At 43.8% G+C, this 25,565-nt stretch overlaps 1 protein-coding gene across 1 annotated transcript in view; it reads right to left on the reverse strand.

Annotated features, from left to right (window-relative positions):
- Window positions 1–6,240: 6,240 nt before the first annotated feature.
- Window positions 6,241–25,565, reverse strand: part of LOC120049867 (ras association domain-containing protein 3-like) — a 28,549-nt gene continuing 9,224 nt past the window's right edge. The window contains exons 2-6 of the mRNA XM_038996336.1: window positions 13,231–13,338; window positions 11,505–11,660; window positions 11,257–11,344; window positions 9,542–9,657; window positions 6,241–9,454 (exon numbers count right to left, since the gene is read on the reverse strand). Of these exons, the coding sequence (XP_038852264.1) occupies window positions 9,305–9,454; window positions 9,542–9,657; window positions 11,257–11,344; window positions 11,505–11,660; window positions 13,231–13,338 (618 nt within the window). The 3' untranslated portion in view covers window positions 6,241–9,304. The remainder of the gene's footprint in view (window positions 9,455–9,541; window positions 9,658–11,256; window positions 11,345–11,504; window positions 11,661–13,230; window positions 13,339–25,565) is intronic.

Here is a 25,565-nt window from a genome sequence, read left to right on the forward strand (position 1 = left end):
ATTCGGAAAATTTCAAGAACTTTAAGTTTCTTCATGTGCTGTCGCAAAAACCATCAAGCGCTATGATGAAACTGGCTCTCATGAGGACCACCACAGGAAAGGAAGACCCAGAGTTACCTCTGCTGCAGAGGATAAGTTCATTAGAATTACCAGCCTCAAAAATTGCAGCCCAAATAAATGCTTCACAGAGTTCAAGTAACAGCCAGGTGGAAATTTGTCCTTTGATCTGATGAGTCCAAATTTGAGATTTTTGGTTCCAACCGCTGTGTCTTTGTGAGATGCAGAGTAGGTGAAAGGATGATCTCCCCATGTGTGGTTCCCACCGTGAAGCATGGAAGAAGAGGTGTGGGGGTGCTTTTCTGGTGACTGTCAGTGATTTATTTCGAATTCAAGGCACACTTAACCAGCATGGCTACCACAGCATTCTGCCGCAATACGCCATCCCATCTGGTTTGCGCTTAGTGGTTTTTCAACAGGACAGTGACCCAACACACATCCAGGCTGTATAAGGGCTATTTGACCAAGAAGGAGAGTAATGGAGTGCTGCATCAGATGACCTAGCCTCCACAATCACTCGACCACAACCCAATTGAGATGGTGTGGGATGAGTTGGACCGCAGAGTGAAGGAAAAGCAGCCAACAAGTCCTAAGTATATATGGTTACTCCTTCAAGACTGTTGGAAAAGCATTCTAGGTGAAGCTGGTTGAGAGAATGCCAAGAGTGCACTGTATATTATTAGCCTTTATTTTTTGCAAAATACACTCACCCCACTGAAAGCAAGCTTATAGCCTACTGCTCAAAGAGAGGGCAAAGGGGGGTGGGCTATCATCTGATCATAGCAAAAAAAATACAAATTAACTTGACTTAAATTTCTTACATTTATAGCTAATTTAGCCAGGTCACCCATGATACAAGTCAGTATTCAACATCCATCCATGTCTGACTACGTCAGGAAATGACTTGGAAACCAGCCACTAGGGGCAACAGTGAGCGATGTTATCTTCAAATAGGTTTTGGTTTTGCTAGGGCATTGTGGACTGGCATGGCATGGGCGTAAACATCTTTCAATCCAGCCATAGAAGTTGTTTAAGAGATTTTTGTTTTAAGCCTATCCCAAACCTTAACCCTTCTGAGTTATGCCTAACCTTAAGATTTAGGAGTTAATGCCTAAACTCTAACCAGTCTTTACCTGTGATTGGAGTTTATTCTGATTCTGACATCTGCCTCTGTGTTTTTTTCACCATGGTAATGAGTGATAAAACAATTTACCAAGTTGGACTCAATAAGTAAGTACTACTCTACTCTCAGACCTACTAACAATCACTCAAAATAACTTCTGACTGCTGGAAGAGTGCAGTGTGCACGCTCGTATGGGTACAGAGAAGCGGGGGAGGGAGGATAAAGATACAAATGGTGTAAAGTAGCTAGTTTGATGGGAAATTCTTTAAATAAGGCTATCAAAAGCAAAATAAAGAGAGTCGCACACTATATGTAAGCTCTCAAGAATGTATTGGGTAAAACACCAATATTTCATCATCACTGTAGCTTCTTCAGGGTAATGTCATGAATGCTTGAAACAGGTTATGTAGGCCTAGCTGAGGAATGCTCAACTTGAGTTTTGATAACTAGTCGCGTGATTTGCTAGCAACAACATTGATTCGTCTATTCTGAAAATGTTTACCTGTAGGCCTATCTATGTTTGTCCAACTGCAATCCTTCAGAGGGGTACTGAAATTCACAATTTTTATTAAAACTTTTAGCGAATACAACCACTGACTTTTCCCTCAACTGTGGTTGAATAGGCCTATATTAGGCTATTATTTCATAATCATATTGCAACATGATTAGATGCTTTACATAGTATTAACATCAAATTGAATGATTAATTCACATATATACACACTACATGACCAAAAGTATGTGGACGCCTGCTCATCGAACGTCTCATTCCAAAATCACGGGAATTGATATGAAGTTGGTCCCCCCTTTGCTGCTATAACAGCCTCCACTCTTCTGGGAAGGCTTTCCACTAGATGTTTGAACATTACTGCAGGGACTTGCTTCCATTCAGCCACAAGAGCATTAGTGAGGTCGGGCACTGATGTTGGCCGATTAGGCCTGGCACGCAGTCTGCGTTCCAATTCATCACAAAGGTGTTTGATGGGGTTGAGGTCAGGGTTTTGTGCAGGCCAGTCAAGTTCTTCCACACCAATCTCAACAAACCATTTCTTTATGGACCTCGCTTTGTGCATGGGGGCATTGTTATGCTGAAACAGGAAAGAGCCTTCGCCAAACTAGAATGTCATTGTATGCTGTAGCTTTAAAATTTCCCTTCACTGGAACTAAGGGGCCTAGCCCAAACCATGAAAGACTGCCCCAGACCATTATTCCTCCTCCACAAAACTTTACAGTTGGCACTATGAATTGGGGAAAATAACATTTCTCCTGGCATCCACCAAACCCAGATTCGTTCGTCAGACTGCCAGATGGTGAAGCGTGAGTCATCACTCCAGAGAACACATTTCCACTGCTCCAGAGTCCAATGGTGGCGAGCTTTACACCACTCCAGCCGACGCTTGGCATTACGCACAGTGATCTTAGGCTTGTGTGCGGCTGCTTGGCCATGGAAACCCATTTCATGAAGCTCCCAATGAGGCAGTTTGGAACTCAGTAGTGAGTGTTGCAACCGAGGACAGACGATTTTTTATGTTCTACGCGCTTCAGCACTCGGCTGTTCCGTTCTGTGAGCTTGTGTGGTCTTCCACTTCGCGGCTAAGCCGTTGTTACTCCTAGACGTTTCTACAATAACAGCACTTATAGTTGACCGATACAGCTCTAGCAGGGCAGAAATTTGACGAACTGACTTGTTGGAAAGATGGTATCATATGACGGTGCCACGTTGAAAGTCATTGAGCTCTTCAGTAAGGCCTTTCTACTACCAATGTTTGTCTATGGAGATTGCACAGCTGTGTGCTCGATTTAATACACCTGTCAGCAACGGGTGTGGCTGAAATAGCCGAATCCACTAATTTGAAGGGGTGTCCACATACTTTTGTATCAGTGGAGGCTCCTCAGAGGAGGAAGGGGAGGACCATCCTCCTCAGTGAATTTCATGAATTGTAAAACATAAAAAAAGTTATCATTATTAGGTATAACTATACTAAATATAAATCCCATCACCAAATAATTGATTGAAACAGGTCTACAGTAGCCCCAACAGCACACTGTAGGGTTGCACAATGATGTAGCCGGAGGATGTCCTCCAGCCTATCAGAGATCTTGCAGCATGAACTGACATGTTGTCCACCCAATCAAAGCATAACAGAATTCATCTAGTACTGAAAGCATAAACTTCAGCTAGCTAGCATTGCAGTGTATAAAATGTGGTGAGTAGTTGACTCAAATTAAGAAAAATACAATAGTTGAACAGTTTTGAACAAATCCATTTCTTCCAAAATGAAGGAGATGCAAGAGAGAAATAGCGAGAGAGAGAGAGATTGTAATTTTTTTCCAGTTTCACTTACTTAGCTAGCAAATGCAGCTAGCTAGTTTAGCATACTGAAACACCCTCCTCAAACAGAGGGATGCTATGTTAGCTTGCTGGCTATGACTTTCCAACACAACACGAACTCTTCCAAGTCAAGGTAAGCTTTTAGTATTACTAATTTATTGCCACCGAGGCCCGCCGGTGTAACTGCTTACTGTACACTGTAACGTTACTGCATGATTGTAGCGGGTTTACTAACACTTTAGTTCTATTAGCTATGCTGACTTTGACGTTACTTTAGCTAATATGGTGACAGTGATGTAGGCTGTGTGTAACAGTTTGGCTTGGAAAGGTTTTTTCGCCTGGTCACATACAGCTGATGTATTGTGCATTGAAGTCCACACGCGAAGGGAAGAGGTGAGAAGAGATGCGAGAAGGAATGCAACTTGGCTGCTATGAAAGTGAACAGTGTTTACTCGTGATCAGGGATGTATTCATTCCGCCGATTCTGTTGAAAAAAAAACCCAACTATCTTAAACGGAAGCAAAGGGAAAACGGGGAATTTGTCCAATAGAAACTCTCGTTTGCAACTGTTGGTCTAATGATTACACCCAAGATCAGCTAGACGCAGGCCCACACATTTTTTTGCATTCCTGTTAGTGAGCATTTCTCTTTTGCCAAGATAATCCATCCATCTGACAGGTGTGGCATATCAAGAAGCTGATTAAACAGCATGATCATTACACTGGTGCACCTTGTGCTGGGGACCATAAAAGGCCACTCTAAAATGTGCAGTTTTGTCACACAACACAATGCCACAGATGTCTCAAGTTGAGGGAGCGCGCAATTGGCATGCTCACTGCAGACATGTCCACCAGAGCTGTTGCCAGAATTTAATGTTCATTTCTCTATCATAAGTAATTTTAGAGAATTTGGCAATACGTCCAACCGGCCTCACAACCGCAGACCACCTGTATTGCGTTGTGTGGGTTAGCAACTTGCTGATGTCAATGCTGAAAACGGAGTGCCCCATGGTTGCGGTGGGGTTATGGTATGGCCAGGCATAAGCTACGGACAATGAATACAATTGCATTTTATCAATGGTAATTTGAATGCACTGATTCCTTGACGAGATCCTGAGGCGCAAGGATCTGTACACAATTCCTGGAAGCTAAAAATGTCCCAGTTCTTCCATGGCCTGCATACTCACCAGACATGCCACCCATTGAGCATGTTTGAGATGCTCTGGATCGACGTGTACGACAGTGTGTTCCAGTTCCCGCCAAGATCCAGCAACTTCACACAGCCATTGAAGTGGAGTGAGAAAACAATCCACAGGCCACAATCAACAATCAACAGCCTGATTAACTCTATGTGAAGATGTGTCACGCTGCATGAGGCAAATGGTGGTCACACCAGATACTGACTGGTTTCTGATCCACGCCCCTACCATTTTTTTTGAAGGTATCTGTGACCAACAGATGCAGATCTGTATTCCCAGTTATGTGAAATCCATAGATTAGGGCCTAATGAATTATTTTCAATTGAATGATTTCCTTATATGAACTGTAAGTCAGTAAAATCTTTGAAATAGTTGCATTTTGCGTAAATGTTTTTGTTCAAGTCTACATCCATTTTTGGACTTTTGAATTAATATGTACCCATTGATTCTTGAAGAATATACACCTATAAATGCTTCCTGAGCTTAGTTTATAGGGCAATTCCGCAACTTTTCAACCTCAGTCATCTGCAGCACCAAACCTGTCTACATACTGTATGTGTAAACAGCATGCTTCTATTATGTGTTTAAAAAGGTCCTAAAAAATAAAAAATGCTTTTTTGTGACACAGGGTAGGATTAAAAGTTAAAAAAAGTAAAAAAATTAATATTTTCAAAACCCGCAACAAGTTTCTAGCCCAAGGGAGTGTATTTTTGTGCTCCCCTTGTCACTGCAAATGTCACTACTTGAAAATCCCGTATTATTTCCCCCCACCCAACAAAACGTAGAAATGCGCCGTTTCACATATGTTAACCCTGGTATTGTGCTGTAAATAATGAAAATTAAGTTGAAAAGTGCTGGCGTTGCCCTTTAACTGTCCTGTAAGAACCCCAAATATAAGCTTGCTTTACTCCAGTGTTTGTAAACAAGGTCGATGTAAACAAAACAGTGTATAACCTCAAAACATGGTTAAAACTAGAATTTTGATATCATGGATGGTGTCTTAACGTCTATAGCTCTGTAAATTAATTTGAAAGTGATTAAATGTATCCAATAGGGGAAAGATTGGCCCCTAGAGAGCCCACCCAATAACATCAACGAGATGCTATTCAGGCTCAGAGGAAGAAGAGAGCAGGACCGTAAGTTGAGTTCACAGCCACCTACACGAAAGACCTGACCTCAGAGATACGCGGGATGATGAAGAGGCTGCTTGACACAGCCCCCAAAGTCCACAGGAAGAAGCTCACTCCAGAGACCCCTGGCACACAGGCAGACATTCCGGTGTAGAAACCGGAGATCTATGCGCAGGTGACATACACCTGGGCAACCGCTGACTTGCCCACCTATTGATGCAGATGCCCCTGCTATGCTGCACAGCCCTTGTACTACTGCAACACCTTAAATGAGCTACCCCCAGTATGGCTGTGTGTACTGGAGAGGAGGTGGAGATCATCGACGAGGACGTCATCTTACGTAGCAACTGCTGTTTGCCCCTTTAGGAGCTGCCTATAGGAGTGCAGTCAGGTCTCATTATTAGTTCTGCATTTTTTATTTCAGTGGCCAGATCATTGGATTCACCAATGTTCCCTTTTTTGTACAATTTAAAACTTTAATAGATGAATTCAGTCCTTTATAGAAGGCCACATTTGGTAACAATCCCCCCAAAAAGAAAAAAAAGTAACCTACAAAAATAAATCTGCATCATCAACAATATAAATAGAATATAGCAACTTTTTTTTTCATTATAACATGTCAGTTCCATCCCGTCTCCTCCAAGCTGAGCCCACAGCTGCTGTGTTCATCCACATCCTGGTACTGAACCATCACTAACAGCGTCAGCAGAATCATTCCAGGTTAAGATCTTACAGTCTCTGCATGTAGCACTGCAGCGTAGAACATTACAAGAGCATAGCTGAAGAGACAGGGGGGCTAGCAATCTTTGGCAAATAACAGTTATGCATCGAACTAGTTTATGTTTATCTATAAAAACTTTCATACATTTCCAAGTTCAACAGTACTGGTTCCTAAGATCCACATAGTAGGCCTATATGCATTAGGTGTAGATAATGCATGCTTTATAGTATATTTATATGAGTTACTTTAGCAGTCATCCTCCTACATCCCAGACTTAACAAAGCTAACCAGATAGCACTGCCCATAACATGATACAATTGAAGATAAACCAACTTTCACAGTCTAACAAATCATACAGGAGCTTGTATAAACATCACGTTTTAGAAACACCTTTACATCTTTCATAAAAGCTACTCATTTCAATAAGGCCTAATTATGAAACATTGTGTAGAATTATAGTGGAAGCTTGGCATCTGGTAAATAGAGAAGGCAAAGAAAAATCCCTGAATTAAAAGGTAAAGTGCCCAGAAGCTTCAGTAGATCGTAAACTGGTCCGATAGAAGCTCTGTAGATAGATATTAACTTGTCTGATTCAAAGCCCTGACGCTGAGATGTGCAGACCTCTAACTAGCTAACACAGGGCCAGTGGTATCTGTCAATGTAACACTGTGCTTTGCAACACCATTTAGCAAGGCTTGCAAAGAAAATAATGGCTTTAGGATATAAAATGTTACAGATTATTTTACCATATCTAATTCCATTAACCCAGTGTTTAAACGTAAATTAAGTTCTGGGTTTGTAACCCCTTATAATAAACTCTAGCTAGAAAATGTTCCCTTAATTTGAGAGGCCTCTAGGAGCACCAGGCAAAACCTAAAATAAATCCAAACATGTTATAATAGCTTCGGTTATAGAACAGGAAAACATAAACATCGTATCACCAACAGGCAGCCCGAGAGGACAGTTAAAGCATTTATCCATAAGGTGGGGCTATATAACCACACCACTACTCTTTCTATAGAGATAAACATGGCAACTAACGCAGTACCATCAGAAAGAACATCATATAGTACTGGCAGATAAACAACAAGGCTTTTAAACACGCCAAATCAACATATATTCTTGCATTTGGTCAGAGTGTTTTGAAACTGTGCCGAGGGTTGATGGCCCAAAATGCGCTCACTAGTTGCTCTGTCCATTCAATTGATTGTCCATCTATTCCAAAGTACAGTCTCTGTTCAAATGACCTCCCCTGTAACTACCAGAAGATGGATACAACCCTGGTAGAGATGTAAATACAGTAGAGAGAGAGCGATGGACAGGGAGGCAAAATGCGAGAACTTCAAAGCAACAGGTTCTAGCCGCTTTCTCCTAGTCTAGGAGACTGAACACATGGCCATGTGACGTCACCTCTACAATAAAACGGACTAGTCTCTTTGGTCTGTTAGCACATCCATTTCCTGATGTGTCATGCAGCTTTGCTTCAGGGTTCACACACTGGTAAGACTGATTAAAAGCATTTATCCTACCAGCCCTGAAGCAGATTAGGACAGATGTAGCCATGTTCAATGACTACCAGAGGAACAGGAACATAGCCGTTGTCCTTTGCTGCTATTCCTGACCATGTTATCTGTGGCCACCGGCCTGACGCTGGCTCCAACAGAGGCCCTGAACTTTCTCGGCATAGACAATCTCTTAACACGGAACTCCAAAAACTCTTGTTTGTCACATCCATTTCATTTGTTTGTTTTTTTACACAGTCTTTAGTTACTTATCTACTTCCTCTAAAACCATTAGTCAACTTCCTAAAATCTTTCCATTCTCACAGCACTAACCTCTTCTCCTCTGATACGACTAGTCTCTGTCCAGAGGTCAAAAGGTGAGCGGTCAGCTCAAACTCCACTGTCGTTCTGGTCACAAGCTGTCACACTTCCATCCTGACCTCTAAACCCCAAACAGCTTGTGACTGTCAGACTCTACAAACGGCACCAAATATGCTTCGCCTTTCAAGACCATCACAACCTTCCGTTTAAATACACCACTCTTATTCTGGTTTGTATCATTTGCCTTTTCTAGTTTCTATTTCATCTTGTCCATCTAATACTGTGTCCTTTCCATGATAAACCAGTCTAGCCTTTATGTTGCCGATATGTTTTCTGTGCATTAACCCCTGTGAGAGAAATCAGTGAGCACACGAGTCGGTCCCTATGGGGGTCGGATTGCTGCCACGCCTTCATAGAACACAATAAAACTATTTAAGCAAAGAAACAGAACAAAGCTTCACCCACATAAATTAAAAACGACAATGTACAAACCCTTGCATCCACCAATTAAATAAAAATGCAAAATAAATTGATTCAAATATTTGGGGGTTTGAATCATTCACGTGTTCAAAAAGGTCATTCTAAAAGAATAAAAAAATTGCAATAACCAGAAGGATCAAAAGAGAGTGAACAGAAGCGTGGATATGGCACACGGGGGTGTAGGTCTACTCAGTAAAGACATGGAGGTAGTCTCTTGAGTCTTGAGTGCTTAATGCAAAGTCCAGGCTGAATGCAGTGGAACCACAGATGCCCTCTAGTGTCCATCTAGTGTATTGCACATAGGGTCCACAGGTATAATCTGGAGTTTATTCCAGCTGTCTGTCTCTCTCCAGTTTCTGAATCAGGTTGGACCAGTTTCCCCCTCAGTGTCCCTCAGACTGGATTCTGGTTCCCAGCCCTCTCTCCTCCAGGGGCAGTATTTACCCCGGCCCCCCAGCTGCTCTCATGGCCTCCTGCAGTTTGAGTCTGTAGTTGTCGTAGCGACGCGTCACGGAACACACCCGCTCAGTCTCCTCCTTCTCCAGCATCCTTAGGAAGTTACCCAACTCTGGGATGGAGAACGCTTCCCACTGGAAGAGGAGAGAGATATGGTTAATACAGGGAGCGCGAGTGTGTATTTAGTGTGTGTGTGTGTGGGAGTTCAGTGTGTGTCTTACCATGACCTCGCCAGTCTGCTGTTCTCTCAGGACAAAGCCCAGCGTGTCGGTGTTGGGACCTGCTAGCAGACGCAGGAACAACGGATGCTCTCCCTCCGACAGCCTACACATGTACTCTACAGGAGGAAACACACACAATAATAATATTCAGTGGTTATAATGCATGATTATTAGGGTTCATTCTACAAAAGGGTTCAATGTCAAGTCAGGGGGGGGGGGGGGGGGGGGGTGCTGTAAAAACACTAATGAGAGCTTGGGAAACTGGGGATAGGCCAAAGTGGTGTGTGCGCAAGGAAAACAACCATTGATTGAGCACACACAGAAATACACACGCATACGGGTAAATAGAATACGGGTAAACCACACTGGCCCTGTCAGATCAGAGACCGAAGTCTTTCATGCGAGTCAAGTCACCAGGCAGCGCTAAACCCTCCTGCATGCTCCATATCCAGAGACACCACCACATGCTCTCAGCCTGTCCCTCTACAGTAGAGGCTCCCGCCTGCCTGCTAGGCCTAGCCTTCAGGCTCCCCAGTTAAAAACACAGCTGGTGAAGGGGAATAGCTCTACACAGCTATGTACCAGATGGTGCCATGGTGGTACAGTACTTTAGCCGTCCATCTCAGCAGGACTGGGAGAGACCCGCATTCCATGCTGGATTCAGACATCACCGTGGCATTTCTAGCTGCAGGCAGGGGCTTTAAGTTTACGCCACCATCGCAATGGGTCATAAGTTACATGTAAATGTATGCATGTCTCCTTCCTCATAGATCACGCAGAAACCACAGATCTAGGGTCAGACTTATGACGCTACATATCCTAACCATTACAAACTGAGTCCGTGCCCCACACAGCCCAGCACACACAAGCCCCCCCGTGTTTTTAATTGGACCACAGTATACTGTCTAGACCTCCCCTCTTCATTTAACGAAGGGAAAACACCACACACGTCAGAGCTAGCATTCGAGTCACGCTGTCCCAGAAGTCGTGGATAGCGGGTGTGCGCATTTCCCTTGACATAATGAAGAGCTGTCGGATTACAACAGTGTGAGATTAGACAGACCGTGACCGACTGCACGGTCGGCACTGCAACTCGGCTGGAAGTCTGACCTATTCGCTACCTGCACTCCTATTCCCGACTACTCTACCCCTAACCCCACCCCCACCCAGTCTTCAGTAAGATGGGCTTATATCCTGCTCTGTGGTATAGGGACTGATCCAGCTTTGCTTGTCTGCTGGGGGTCTCGGACACTGAGCCGGGTGAAGGTCCACACTGAACCTCACCAGCGAGTTGCCCTCTCAATCTTATCTAGCAGAGCCTTAAAACAGGACGAACTAAAACAGTAGTGGGGGGGGGGGGGGGGGGGGGGGCGACAGAAGAACAAGACACCGGCTGCTACTGTAAACTGTACTGAAACCTGTTGTGGACTTCTCTCCACAGGCTGGCTGGTTGAGAACAGCTGCTGCTGTACACGGTGTGTGTGTGGGGACAGCCCTGTGACATTCAGCAACATGAGGGCGAGGCGTCTAAAAATACACACCCTAAACCCTACAGATACCCACACACACTATGTTCAGACACCAGCCCAGTTCTGGCATGCATGCTATCCAGCCAACTAACACAGACTGGCATCTATGGCATGAAAAACCAACTACAATGTCTCCTATAGCCAGAAAAACAGACACCACACACACACACACACACACACACCTACCATGCTCATCCCTGCGGCAGCGTTTGTACAGGGCATATTTAGCAGGGTTGTCAGCTACGGTGAACTTGGTCAACAGGGCCTGAATCACCTGATAGAAACAACGTTAAAGATTAGCATCGGTGTTCATATATAATCATAGCCATTTTCTACAAATCACTGCACACAGGTTGTACGTAACTCTGTGTGTGTGTGTGTGTGTGTGTGTGTGTGTGTGTGTGTGTGTGTGTGTGTGTGTGTGAGAGACTCACCTGTCGTACGGTGTTGTTGGAGCTGATGTGAAGAGTGTTATTCGCCCCCTGGGGGAGGTAGAAGGCCTCCTCTCCTCCCCCACCTCCTCGTACTGTGACGGGTCTCCTCAACTCCAACTGCACCTTGATGAACCCCGTATACACACCACTGGGGTTCTACAGGGAGGGAGAGAGACCGGTTAGGATACTGCAGGGCAACACAGAACAGGTACACAAGCACTCATGTTCGCACACCACACACAGTAAGCTCTGTCATGTCTGTGTGAGAGATGACCAGATGATGGGGTGGGTGGGAGCTTAACATTAGTTACCAGATGGAGCCCAGATTTGTGGGCCCATCTTTAAGCCCATTACTTCACATGCCATCCCCCGGCGGACGGGACAGCACTGTGTGTGTGAGAGAGTGTTTAGCAGTGGTGTAAAGTTACTTAAGTAGTGCTTTAAAGTATTTTTACTTAAGTCGTTTTTTGGGGTTACTTTACTATTTATATTTGACAACTTTTACTTCACTACATTCTTAAAGAAAATAATGTACTTTTTACTCCATACATTTTACCTTACGCCCAAAAGTACTCGTTACATTTGAATGCTTAGCAGGACAGGAAAAGGGTCCAATTCACGCACATCTAAAGAGAAAATCCCTGGTCATCCCTACTGCCTCTGATCTGACGGACTCACTAAACATGTTTTGTTTGTAAATGTCTGAGTGTTGGAGTGTGCCTCTGGCTATCTTACTTTTTTTTTTTTTTTTTTATACAAAATATGGTGCCGTCTGGTTTGCATAATATAAGGAATTAGAAATGATTCATACTTTTAATTTTGATACTTAAGTATATTTAAAAGCAAATAATTTTAGACTTTTACTAAAGTAGTATTTTACTGGGTGACTCACTTTTATGTGATTCATTTTCTATTAAGGTTTCTTTACTTTTACTCAAGTATGACAAATTGGGTACTTTTTCCACCACTGGTGTTAAGGGTGAGAGAGAAGAGAGAAGGTCATTAAAGGAGAAGAGATGAAACGCATCAAATCAGCTGACTGCCACTACTAAAATGCACCATCACGGCGTTATGGTTCTACAGAGAAAGAACAAAGAGTGACTTGTGGTTGCGATAGATGGACAGATCAGGGACACAAAGAGGCGAGAAAACAAAGACATTCTAAAGAAGACAAGATCGCAGTAGAGTCATTATGCCAGCCTGACTGCATGTTTTTAGATGACTGACAGGTCTGAGCGCATGGACTAGATGGGCATCAATGTGAATCAAAAGAACAGTGGTTTCGAACTTTGACCCATCCCCAGAAGGAAATAAGCATGCTACAGTTATTCATCTGATACATCTCTCTCAGACAGGCCTGTTCCAGACAGCTAGTCTGGTGAACATGTGTTGTGTGCCACCATCATGCCCTAGTAAACAGAGGAAGGAAGGAGAGATGTGGTGGAAGCATGCAGCAAGCAAACGTGTGTGTCACGTCTCTTGTGGATCAGGAGGGGATAGATAACACACAACACGTGAGCGCTGAATGAGCCTTTACAGATCAGCTCTGAGGGCTGGCAGACCCACGCACACACTCGTGGCAGAGATAACCATCAGAGCCTGACGGTCATACAAGTTCGTTTAGGGATGAGGGGTCAAAAGTGGGAAGCTAGGTCAGAAGGGACAATAAACTAAGGTAGCCTAATGTCTGATGGAGGAGTTGGGTTAAGGGTTAGAGGTCACTTACCAGGGTCATTTTGAGGTGGTCCTTGGAGGAGGAGTTGTACAGCTCGACCTTCTGTCTGATCTCCTCTCTGCTGAGATGAGTCCGTAACTCCCTTTCCTGCTCCACATCCTGATAGACAGAAACAGAGAGCGTTAAGTGGTGTTATTACATATGTTATGGACTAAAGAGATTGGTAAGATCAGCTGATACAGATCAACAAAGAGCATACACACTGACAGGCCTCCAGCCCTGGGCCTGCTACAGTGTTGTCCTGACCTTCATTTGGAGGCCCTAGATCAGGGATATTCAACTGGCGGGACCAAGGCCAAATAGATGCCAATATCGGACGTTCAGTTCCAAAACGACAAGCGCTATGGTGGTTGTCTATAGTGTGGTTTCTAGCGCTATGGTGGTTGTCTATAGTGTGGTTTCTAGCGCTATGGTGGTTGTCTATAGTGTGGTTTCTAGCGCTATGGTGGTTGTCTATAGTGTGGTTTCTAGCGCTATGGTGGTTGTCTATAGTGTGGTTTCTAGCGCCTATGGTGGTTGTCTATAGTGTGGTTTCTAGCGCTATGGTGGTTGTCTATAGTGTGGTTTCTAGCGCTATGGTGGTTGTCTATAGTGTGGTTTCTAGCGCTATGGTGGTTGTCTATAGTATGGTTTCTAGCGCCTATGGTGGTTGTCTATAGTGTGGTTTCTAGCGCTATGGTGGTTGTCTATAGTGTGGTTTCTAGCGCCTATGGTGGTTGTCTATAGTGTGGTTTCTAGCGCTATGGTGGTTGTCTATAGTGTGGTTTCTAGCGCTATGGTGGTTGTCTATAGTGTGGTTTCTAGCGCTATGGTGGTTGTCTATAGTATGGTTTCTAGCGCCTATGGTGGTTGTCTATAGTGTGGTTTCTAGCGCCTATGGTGGTTGTCTATAGTGTGGTTTCTAGCGCTATGGTGGTTGTCTATAGTGTGGTTTCTAGCGCTATGGTGGTTGTCTATAGTGTGGTTTCTAGCGCTATGGTGGTTGTCTATAGTGTGGTTTCTAGCGCTATGGTGGTTGTCTATAGTGTGGTTTCTAGCGCTATGGTGGTTGTCTATAGTGTGGTTTCTAGCGCTATGGTGGTTGTCTATAGTGTGGTTTCTAGCGCTATGGTGGTTGTCTATAGTGTGGTTTCTAGCGCTATGGTGGTTGTCTATAGTGTGGTTTCTAGCGCCTATGTGGCATGTTGATTCTTCATATGAAGTCTAGCGGATTAAGTTACAAAATATTATGACCACATACGTGCCTTCTATTTCGCTCATACACACAAGGACTCATTAAAAGGGAGTGTGACAACAAAAAAACATGCCTAATGACTGAGGGAAATTAATTCAAAGCATACTTCCTTCAGACTGGAATTTTGCATTACCTAATGACACACTGCATCTTTGTTATTTATTGAGATGCTTAGTTTTCAGATGATTTTAAAACGACCTATTTACTTTTAGAACCTTGTAATATTTGTTTAAATGAAACAAAAAGTGAGCAATGTGTGTTGCACCTTGGCTCACGTTGGTTGAGCACCCACCACTTCTTCCCTAATTACTTTTGGCAACACTTCAATTTAAGAAAAGTGCTTCATTTGTGGTTGTGCGTTTTCTTTTTTGGCATATCAAGAAGCGGATTAAAACAGCATGATTACACAGGTGCACCTTGTGCTGGGGACAATAAAGGCCACTAAAACGTGCATTGTCACAACAATATCACAGATGTCTCCATTTTAAGGGAGTGTGCAATTGGCATGCTGACTGCAGGAATGTCCACCAGAGCTGTTAGAGATTTTAATGTTAATTTCTCTACCATAAGCCGCATCCAACATTGTTTTAGAGAATTTGGCAGTAAGTCAAACCGGCTTTTACAACCGCAGACCAAGTGTAAACATGCCAGCCCAGGACCTCCACATCCGGCTTCTTTGGGCTCCCGAGTGGCACAGCGGTCTAACTGCATCTCAGTGCAAGAGGATTCACTACAGTCCCTGGTTCGAATTCAGGCTGTATATCACATCCGGCCGTGATTGGGAGTCCCGTAGGGCACTGCAGAATTGGCCCAGCGTCGTCCGGGTTTGGGCCTCATTGTAAGTAAGAATTTGTTCTTAACTGACTTGCCTAGTTAAAAAGGAAATACAAAAAAAAATAAAAAAAATACATTCTTCTCCTGCGGGATCATCTGAGACCAGCCACCCGGAGAGCTGATGAGGATTATTTCTGTCTGGAATAAAGCCCTTTTGAGGGGAAAAACTCATTCTGATTGGCTGCACCCCTGCCCAGTCATGTGAAATCCATAAATTAGGGTCTAATGAATGCATTTCAATTGACTGATTTCCTTATATGAACAGTAACTCAGTAAAATCATTGAAATTGATGCATGTTGCAGTTATATTTTTGTTTAGTAGTTGAATAGCCCTGCCCTAGAAGTTGATTTTGGAAAATAATCTAGGGGAAACACTGGAATCACACGCATACAACCGTCATGCATCTCACACACCCTTTATCTTATTGGGTCTCCCCCTCAAGGCAAGGGTCCACCACAGCACAGACTCCTCCATAGGACAGAAGTGCGTCAGGCCCAACCCAGGGAGAGAGGAGGTCATAGTTATGTGATGAATGTTCTCCCCAGATCCAGAGAGAGTCATTCTGCTGAAGGCTGTGACTGTCACACACACAGTTTAAACTCAAAGAAAGCAGAAGGATCTGACTTCAGAGTTTGTTGATAACAATAACTGAATGTTAGTATTATTTATTAATGGACATGACTGCAGCTTCCTCTCCATATCACCCTGGATCATGCAGTCATAGCAGACACACGTCATCCTCCGTGTGTGCCTGAAGGGCTAAAGTCCAGACAGCACTGTGTGTTCTTACATGGGCATAGTGCTTCTCTGCTCTAAGGCTCCTTGCTACTAAAAACAAACCTAAACCCCACTCAGTATCCTGACAAGACCAAGCAGGCACTGGACACCTTATAAGGCCACACTGCACGAGAGACCAGGGTGGCAACTTGTACACACACAGAAGAGTCCACTTTAGGCAATAACATTGATAGTGGAGTGGTATGGTTCTAATAGCCTAGCATTTACCTCAGGGAGACCGGGCTGACTGGGAGCATATTCCTGACCTACTAGTGTTCTCTTTAATGTCAACATCAAGGCAGTAAAAGGCATGCTATGTATGCTCTTCTGGAGGTGCTTCTGATTGACTTGTTTTTACTGCCTACCACAGAGGACAACAGGGTCATAAAGTAACAGAACAGAGCTCCTTACTATTACGGTTGGCAATGGATGTGGTCTAATGCCGTGGTTTAGACTCCTGCCGCAGCCAGCTGTCTTTCACAGACTGGGAACTGGGCTGGGTGGAGCTGTAGTAGGATGGGCCAGTGAGAACTGTTGGTCCAGTCCACCTAGCCCATGGTGTGACCCAGTACGTTCGTGAGACTATGGGTTGCAGTTTATGAGCCCAAACAGGTGACATTGACCTGCTGCTTGGTCGAGCCCAGTGACTCACTACAGGATTACTAGGTCAACCGCACGGTTAGCACTACACAGACAAGACAGCTTACTTCAACGCGAACAGAAGCCTTGATATGGATAGGAGAAAGTGGCTCTGCACTGATAACGCAAGGCCTTTGCTGACAATCTGACGTACTGTCTTTTACTGAAAGCATGCAGTCTTCACAAACGTCATATGTCTGAAGTCAAAACCCCAAAATAACATTGTCCTTGTGGTAGAACATTTATTTTGATTGCCAATTTTGTGCATTTACCATCAGGTAGCCTGATTTCAGATGTGTCATGTAAACAGGATTATTAGGAAAATCCTTCTTGCACAGCATGCAAACCTTTAAATCAAACTTTTATATTATTCTGACTACTCCCAATAATGGTATTATTGTGTGCATAATCAGTGCTGGTTGTGTTCCTATTGGTCAGTCACCAAGACTGGCTGGGGTTACGAGGCGCACTGTACGATAAAGGCAAAAGAATTCTGATACTGGCAAAATTTTGGTTTGAGCCTTCGACCGTCTGTAGCTGTACTTAAAATCGTCAGATGTAGACCCTGTTGCACTGAACACGCCAAGACGACCGACAATTGGTTACGACCTACGACTTTGCAATTGTCAGGGATGGTAAAATCGTTGCATAAGATGGCTACATGGTGGACAGACTACGATTTATCTACACACACACACACACACACACAGTAGCCACGGCAGATAGAGCTAGTCATCCCTGAAGTACTTTACCTGGTTCTACAGGTCACAGCTGATTCAGGTGGCTCACAGTAAGACCCAGGGGATTATGGGTAGCCACAGAGAAAGAGGTTGGTGATGGTTATGACAACACTTGCTAGCCGCTATTGCATGGGCCATGACCACTCTGGGGTTTTGTGTGACAGAGAGAGAACAGATTTGGGTTGGTTACTGTGCTAAAAAAATTGTCTTCTCACCCTCTCCAACCAGCTCTATAGGATTACCTCGGTTTCAAACAGAACCTCGCAGAGGTCACGATCAACTACATCAGATGACTCCGCACCGAGCCAGTTCATGCCCGCGGTCTTGAACAAACTAACATCGGTATCATATCATTACTTTGGGTTACGAGGCAGAGTATGTAAAAGAGAGTGTATTTGAGTCCATACAGACAGATGAGGATGGGGCAGACAGGAGCGGGTTAAGAGGAGCACCAGTGAGACGGAGCGTGACAGGCAAAAGGCAAAACAAACAAACGTCCCAATGAGGTAACGGCCCCAAAAAAAACAGCCTTCTCACTCCCACACAGTGTTTGTTATAGCCACGGGCCACTACACTGCAGCCGGTAAGGGGGAGAGCAGAAAGACCGCAGAACAGACTCTCCCTGAGAGTTAAACCTGTTGCTCTTTACATCTTCACCCTACACTCACACACCCCTACACTCCCTTCACTGTAGTTACTGCAGCATCAAGGTTAAGGAATGCCAGTCGGATTAGACTCCGTTAAATGAACGACAAGCCTAAACTCTCCCTCTGTACTCGGATTGAAGTAAGCAGTTAAGCAACTTTTCCCGAGGCAGGCAGGGTTAGCTGGGGTGGCAGCGGTATCAGAGCAGGACTGATAAAGAGGAGGAGTAGTTTAGGTTGAAGAGTCAGTAGGCCGAGCAACGTGGGATAGTGTTCGGTAAAGATGCTCTGGGATTGACTGCTTAGCGTAAGCCTTAGTAAGTAGAGTTACAATGAGTTCAGTGCTGGGTTAAGTAGAGGTGGTGTAGCTTAATGTGTGAAGTAATGTGTGTGGCGTGTTCTAAGAATAGAGATTAGGCTATGCTTTGTGTTGTCAGACTGGTTTCTCCAGTGCTTCTCTCAGTCAGGCGAGGAACAGGTTTGACTGACTAATTCAGATTACCTACATAGCTGATGTTATCCGTTTACAGACGGACAGATCCAGACAGCCATGCTTCTCAAGCAAAGAATATACAAAAAATATAGGAAAAGCTAGAAATAGACTAAACACCCCAGACTTAACTTAATCTACATCTGGATGGGTGTGGATTTTGTTCTAGATAAAGATTCGGTATGGGAAGAGCAGTTTGACCATGTGTTATGGTATTTTGTGATGACCGTCTCAATCAGTGCCATTGCGCTGTAGCAACTACCCCCCCCCCCCCCCCCCCCCCCCCTCCGTGTGAGACTTCCTCTTCAGCTTAGAGGGGAAGTCCACAGCAGCCACACCTTTCCTCCGCATAACAGGCATCGCTATTCCTCAACTAATGCAGGTTCTGTAGACTTAAACCAAGCACTGCATACACCTCATTCAGTACAAGCCCACTTGGAGAGCTCCTATACTACCACTAAACCACAGCCAATTCCCTGACACCACACTACAAACACAGTATTCATTTTAACCTGGAGGGATTCCAGCAGTTATTTACTGTACTTGAGTCTGACCCAGTACTGCATGCAAACACACAGAATAGCATAGGAAAGACTAAACCACTCCAATGACTGCAGCAGGAGAGTTTGATCCATCCCTTAGTGTCCCACAGGGTAGAACAGAAATGAATTCCTGCTCAGAGTGAGAGGGTGACAGAGTGAGCAAGTCCATCCTGCCTCCTGTGGTGTCGATGGACTCGCATAACTGAAAGTGGCTTTACTTAGGAGTAAGGAGGAGGTCAGGGCTGAAACACTCTGCTGAACACACAAAACAAAAAAATACTGAGCTGAACACAAACTCTGGGCTGAACAAAAAGAAACGAGGAATGGAAACCATCCCGGCAGAACTGCTGACTCTTCCCACAGACCCCTGGGCTGCTGGCCTGGAAAGCACACTGCTGATAGAAATCTCCACAGACCCCCTATCTAGCTGAGGTATGAAAACACTGAAGATTGTAAAATATGAAACTTGGGATGTGCCGGTTTCTCCTAGCCTGCGCTTCCTGTGTAGTCTACTGCACTAGTCTACTGCTCCACACCAAGTCAAACATATGAGAGAGAGGGGTCTGAGGTAGTGAAGGGGGGGGGGCTAAGAAAAAAGTGAGAGTTACATATCAGGATTTTTTGGGGACGATATATTGTTTTGACGAGATTACAATATTTTTGGGCTAGTTGGCTGTACATGCAGAATCCAGTATTTGTTCTTCTTTAATTGTTCTCCGTCTTTAAAAAAAATAGGGAGCCAATTAGCTTTAAGTAGTTTTATTTCCATGGATGATCAAAACTCATCACGGCTTTCGCTTGTCCCTCTGTCACAGACATACGTTGAGCAATATTTTAGAAACAGTGAAGCGCAAGAAAATAAAAATCACACTATTGAATCGGAATACATATCGTATCACCACTTAAGCATCGTGATATCATATCGTGAGGTACGTGGCAATTCCAAGCCCTAGTCAGAGGACAAGGAATTGAGGATGACTGAGGGACAGACCCTAGGCTTGTGCTTTTTTGTGGGCCATTTCTTGATGATCTCCCTCTCACGGTTTCTCTCTAGTCTGCATGCATCCATGTGCTCCACACATCAGTCAGGTCCTCCCTGTCAAACTGATGAGTATTACCATGTCCTCTGGTCCCACGTCTAGGGCTGTTCCAGACAACAAAAATCTTGGTCGACCAGGAGTCGTCTGTTATTTCAACCAATCGACTGGTCGAAATTTTTAAAAAGTGGTATTTTTTTTCCCACACTAGGGCTGACCCCATTTAGTTGACTGGTCAATTGTTCGGTCGACCAAGATTTCTTTAGTCGAGCAGTCGCAAAAAAACAAATGTCGTGGTGCACAAGACACGTGTCTGATTCGCACCTGTCTCAGTGGACTAATCCATTGGGGAGGCCACGGGAAGGCAGAGTCCATCACTAAGACTTGTGATACGGAAATTGTATACGGTTATATTATGGAAATATAATGGTGCAACATTTATATAATATTTTATAACACGTGCTTTATCCCGCGTTGGATACGGTTGCTGTCCGCTGTTCTGAAACAATCTTTAGTGCGCTGCAGAATTGGCACCTTTCCCTATGTTGCTATGTGCATAATATCAAATTTTACCAGCATATTGGGATTGAGAACAATGCAACGGAGGCAGAAGAGATGAAAAAACAGCCCTTGCCTTAAGCCCTATTCGGATAGGATTAGTTTTACTGGGGGTGGTCGGGTAATGTAATTATGTGCACATGCACAAACCACATCAGTAATTTTGGTCCCATCTGAATCTGCCATGTCAGTAATTTGTACATGGCAGGAGTGTAACAATTCCTGCAGGAATACCCTACTGTATTTTGTCAAACTCCAAGGTCCTCTGAGAATACTAGTCCCGCGCGAATAAACATCCCTGTGTTTTGAGAGAAATGTCCGAGTTTGACAGCTGTTGCTCGCCGTTTGAGCAAGAAAACATGAATTGATTTGATCAATTGAACGAAGCATAGCCTATATATGAAGGGTCTACGTGTATCAACTTTCACAGTGAATGTTTTTGTTCATACGTTGTATTATTTGAATATTGCCAAATGCATCAGTAAAGAAATATTACGGCTATTTAATGTAACCCTTGCTGTTAATAGACCGCAAAGCAGCATATAACTGACCTAAACGTTTGGAAATGATAAAGTTCACATTTGTATCCATAGCCTTAAAACGCATCTCAAGTGCAAATGCACTGTTTAGCGCACATCTGAAGGCTGGGGGGCATTTAGGACGTCTACTGCGAATTGCTAAAATATCCTAACGATTATGATCGCACTTCCTCAATTCAAATATTATGGCGACACTGTACAAATGATGGTTTGGTATGGTTTAGAGACTTGGGAACCAAGCTCGAGTTATCAGTGTAGTCCTGTTATCGCCTGGACTTGTTGAATATCTTTGCCCCTAGAAAAAAAGAGGAAAAAAAATGTACATTGGAAAAAACAAAGAATATGAGGGGGCAGTTTGGAAAAAACGATTCCAGTCAGAATCATCCTGTGGAATAACAGACATTTTCGGTTAATAATTACATAACCAGCATTCTCTGGTAATACTAGTCCCGTGTGAATGCGGCTTAGCCTAATTGTCTAAGAAAATTGAGAGCGCAAAACAACTTAATAAAGTCTATAATCAACAGTGTAACTGTTAAATGTGCCTATCTTTATAAGTCATCCACATATACAGTACCAGTAAAAAGCCCTACTCATTCAAGGGTTTTTATTTTTTACTATTTTCTACAGAATAATATTTTCTGTAGAATAATAGTGAAAACATCAAAACTATGAGAACACATGGAATCATGTAGTAACCAAAAGAGTGTTATAAAATTAGATTTGTTTTTATATTAGATTCTTCAAAGTAGCCACCCTTTGCCTTGATGAAAGTTTTGATAAGGGGTCCAAACTTTTGACTGGTACTGTACATCTACAGAAATAAGACAGATCCTGCTTCTGTTGCCTGTTTGAGTGTTTGTTTATTAGCCTACTGATTCCGTGAGCGCCAAGCCTCATGCAAGTGCAAAATGTTGAAGCAATTTCACAGAATCTTTTGATAGGCTATAGGTCAGGCCCTATTGGTCACATGCATGCAATGCTTACATGTTTTACATAAAGAGAGCACGGGTTAATGGAACGCTTTTTCTAAACAAATTGGGGATTTTGGTAACAGAACAGCGGAATAAACACTTGCTGTGCTGTGGTGCCTTTTCACTGCAGTAGGGAGGAGAGCGAGACAACATGCACCAGTCACAGGCACTCGCTGTCTTTTTTTTAACACAGTTTGACCATCGGGCTCGGAGTCATTTGTGGTTCTTTATTATTTAATCAAACAGACAAGCTCAATGCACTTGCAGTTGGTTTTATTCAAACAGAGTGTGTCTATATATGGAACAATACATTTAAACATTGACCAATCGATTGGTCGAAAGAACAGGACGACTCTTGGTCGACCACGATTCTTTTTTTGATTACAGTAACTTATTTTATAATAAAGTCTTTGTATCTATATGAATCTAAAAGTAACTTATATTGCCAACTTTGTAAAAATAGACTACATAAAGCCCAAAAATTCTAAATATTGCAGCCTGCAGGTAGAAAATATCCCGATAAAAATGCAGGAAGCTGGTGCTAACAAACTTGCAGCATCGTGTAAAATATTCTGGGCCCTCAGTTATCCCACACCAGTGAGCACCAGACAGACACATCTGTAGCCTATTTACGCAAGGGATAAGAAGTAATCAGGTAGGCCTATTTTATGACGTTTCCACTGGATAAGAGCATGATTTTGTTTTATTTCCCCCCCAAGCTGAGGGAGAGAGATGGAAAGATTTTTCAAACTGACAATAGTTCCTCAATGCAGCCTTTCTCAATGGATGTAAAAACAGACTTTGTTTACTTGCCGTATGAGGTGAAAAAACAATTCATTTGATAACTCACCACCACTAATGAGCCGTGGAGCTTAAGACAAATCAGAAATACGATCAGATCCCCTACATTTGCACGCAGGCCAGGTAGCCGAGGCCTACTTCTACACGTAATCAGATGCGCGTCCTTACTCAACATTGACAGGAGCGCTCCAAACAAAACAATGAATATATTGATAACTCGTAAACGGAATGAAACAAACCAAAACTTGTTTCTCACAAGTGTAGCCTAGGTTGTTCGCTCTGCAAACAACGTGTCCACCCCGACAATGAAAACTGTACAAGACTAATAATATATATTGAACGCATTAACAAAAATGACGGTAACCAAACAAACCTTGTAGATATGAAATGGGAATTAACTGTAATGTACTACTGGTGAGCCATTGGCGCGGCCTCCGCAATGGATTAGTCCACAGACAGGCGTCAATCAAGACGTTTTAGTTGTTGTAACAGTGGCCGACCAAAAGCTTATTGCCCTTAAAAAAATATATATTTTTAAATCGACCAGTCGACTAAAGGGGGTCAGCCCTCCGTCAACACGGCTGTATAGCTTCACCACACAAGACAGTGCAACTCTTCACCCCTCAACCCCAAGTGGCTTCTTGCCAGGATGTTCCAGCATAGTTATTGGTTTTCTAAGACTCCTAAAATCTAGGCTTAATATCAGTGTGCGGAGTACGACTGCCTGGGCAGACAGGTTTCATTACTGCAGCACGTAGCCTAGGCCTGTAATAAAGACATTACATCACTGTGGTCCAATAACAAGACTGTTCTACTTCGTCACGCCTCTCAGCTCCTCAGGCTTTTCACCACACCTCACCCTGCCCAATCTCTTCATCTGATCAGCCACTGTTACTCAACTCTGTGTATTTTTCAACAATGGGGAGTAAGCATGCGGTGGTGAGATGTGACATTATGAAAGGCAGACTTCCCTGTTCTTCAGTAGCTATGTTAGAGTGTGAGGCAATAGTACATTTCACAGCACTGAAAGACACCAGTCCTTTGAGAACCCAGGTCAACAATAACCCAGACTTCCACTGTTGAGTTTTATTAGCTGGCTCTGAAACCTGGACTCTGCACTACAGACCCAAGACACACACAGGCCTGTTACCTAGGGAGACAGGGATGATTGACAGTTCACATTAACTGCCTGGGGAGGATTCATCATGTCTCAAACCACTGTGCTGGGTCAGCTTGTTGTTAACCTAATGTGAGAGAGGCCCACACAATACACACTCGCTATAGTATGTAGCCTAGGCCTATGACATGGCATTGCGCAATAGGAGACACATAGGGAATACAGTGTAACAAATAGCACTAGGCCCAGCACTGTTCCTCTGTCTTCCTGATCCACTTCTCACTCTAGAGTGGATCTCCATCTCAGAGACAAAACAGGCTTGGCTTCAGACAGGTCTAATTACAGTAACATGGAAAACATTCCTATAGACCAACACAATGAGGATAACAAAGAGGGATGAAAAACAGGTGTGTCTGTGGCAAGAGACAGGAATACAATAGAACACACAAGAGAGCAGAATGTGAAATATGGGGAAGACTGAGCAGATGTGATACTATGTGGTTCACTCGGGGAGGAAGTAGACTTGTCTGACTAACACTCATACAGTATCTACCATAAAAACTGGCACGGAGGTATGAAGCGGCAGGGAGCTAGCCTGTAGAACTAGTCTATGGGGAGTAGCATTGACCCACTCTCTATCATGTCTGTAACCCGCACTTAGCAAAGACAGACAGGAACCATTCAGCAGAGAGCGTAACAAGAGCAACAGCACCAACACGCTAGGCTAGACCACTCAGTCGGCATGGCTGCAGGGATCCTGCAGTGGGAAATGAATTGAAGGTCCTTGGCTGCAAGGTACAGACGGTCACATCAAACACAACCTCTGGGAAGCTACTGTACTAACAGTTCCAAGCCAGTCAAAACAGGCTAACACTATAACTGTAGACTAAACTCTGACGATCAAAACTGCACTACTTTAAATCAACGTTGATGAAAGGCTCTCAACCTGGAGTATGGAGAGTTGAGACATTGACAAGCCTCTCATAGTGAAACTGAAGGTCTGTTAATAATATTGGCCTAAAGGCAGCTAGCTAACCAGCATTAACTATAGGCTACTCTCCTGTGACAATAATTAACTCAGCCTGTCTGTGTGTGTGTGAGCGTGAGAGACATTAGACAGATAAGCGCCAGTAGCCTACTACAACTATAGCGGCCCTGTTCCGAGAAACACAGTAGTCGCGTTTTACCATGAGCATGTTCAAAACTGAATAAGTGCTGAATTAAACCCATTCAAAATAGAAATAAGAACACATGATAGCGGGGTTGTGTAACTCATTAATGCATGCTTAGACCATAGTCAGGCACTAACCAGGTGCAGAAACACAGCACACAGGCTCTATAGGGTTACAAAGCCACACTTACCAACCTGTCCACGCTCTCTGTGAGGGAATGGGACGGG

This window comes from Salvelinus namaycush, chromosome 6 (assembly GCF_016432855.1).
Source record: "Salvelinus namaycush isolate Seneca chromosome 6, SaNama_1.0, whole genome shotgun sequence".
Lineage (NCBI taxonomy): Eukaryota > Metazoa > Chordata > Actinopteri > Salmoniformes > Salmonidae > Salvelinus > Salvelinus namaycush.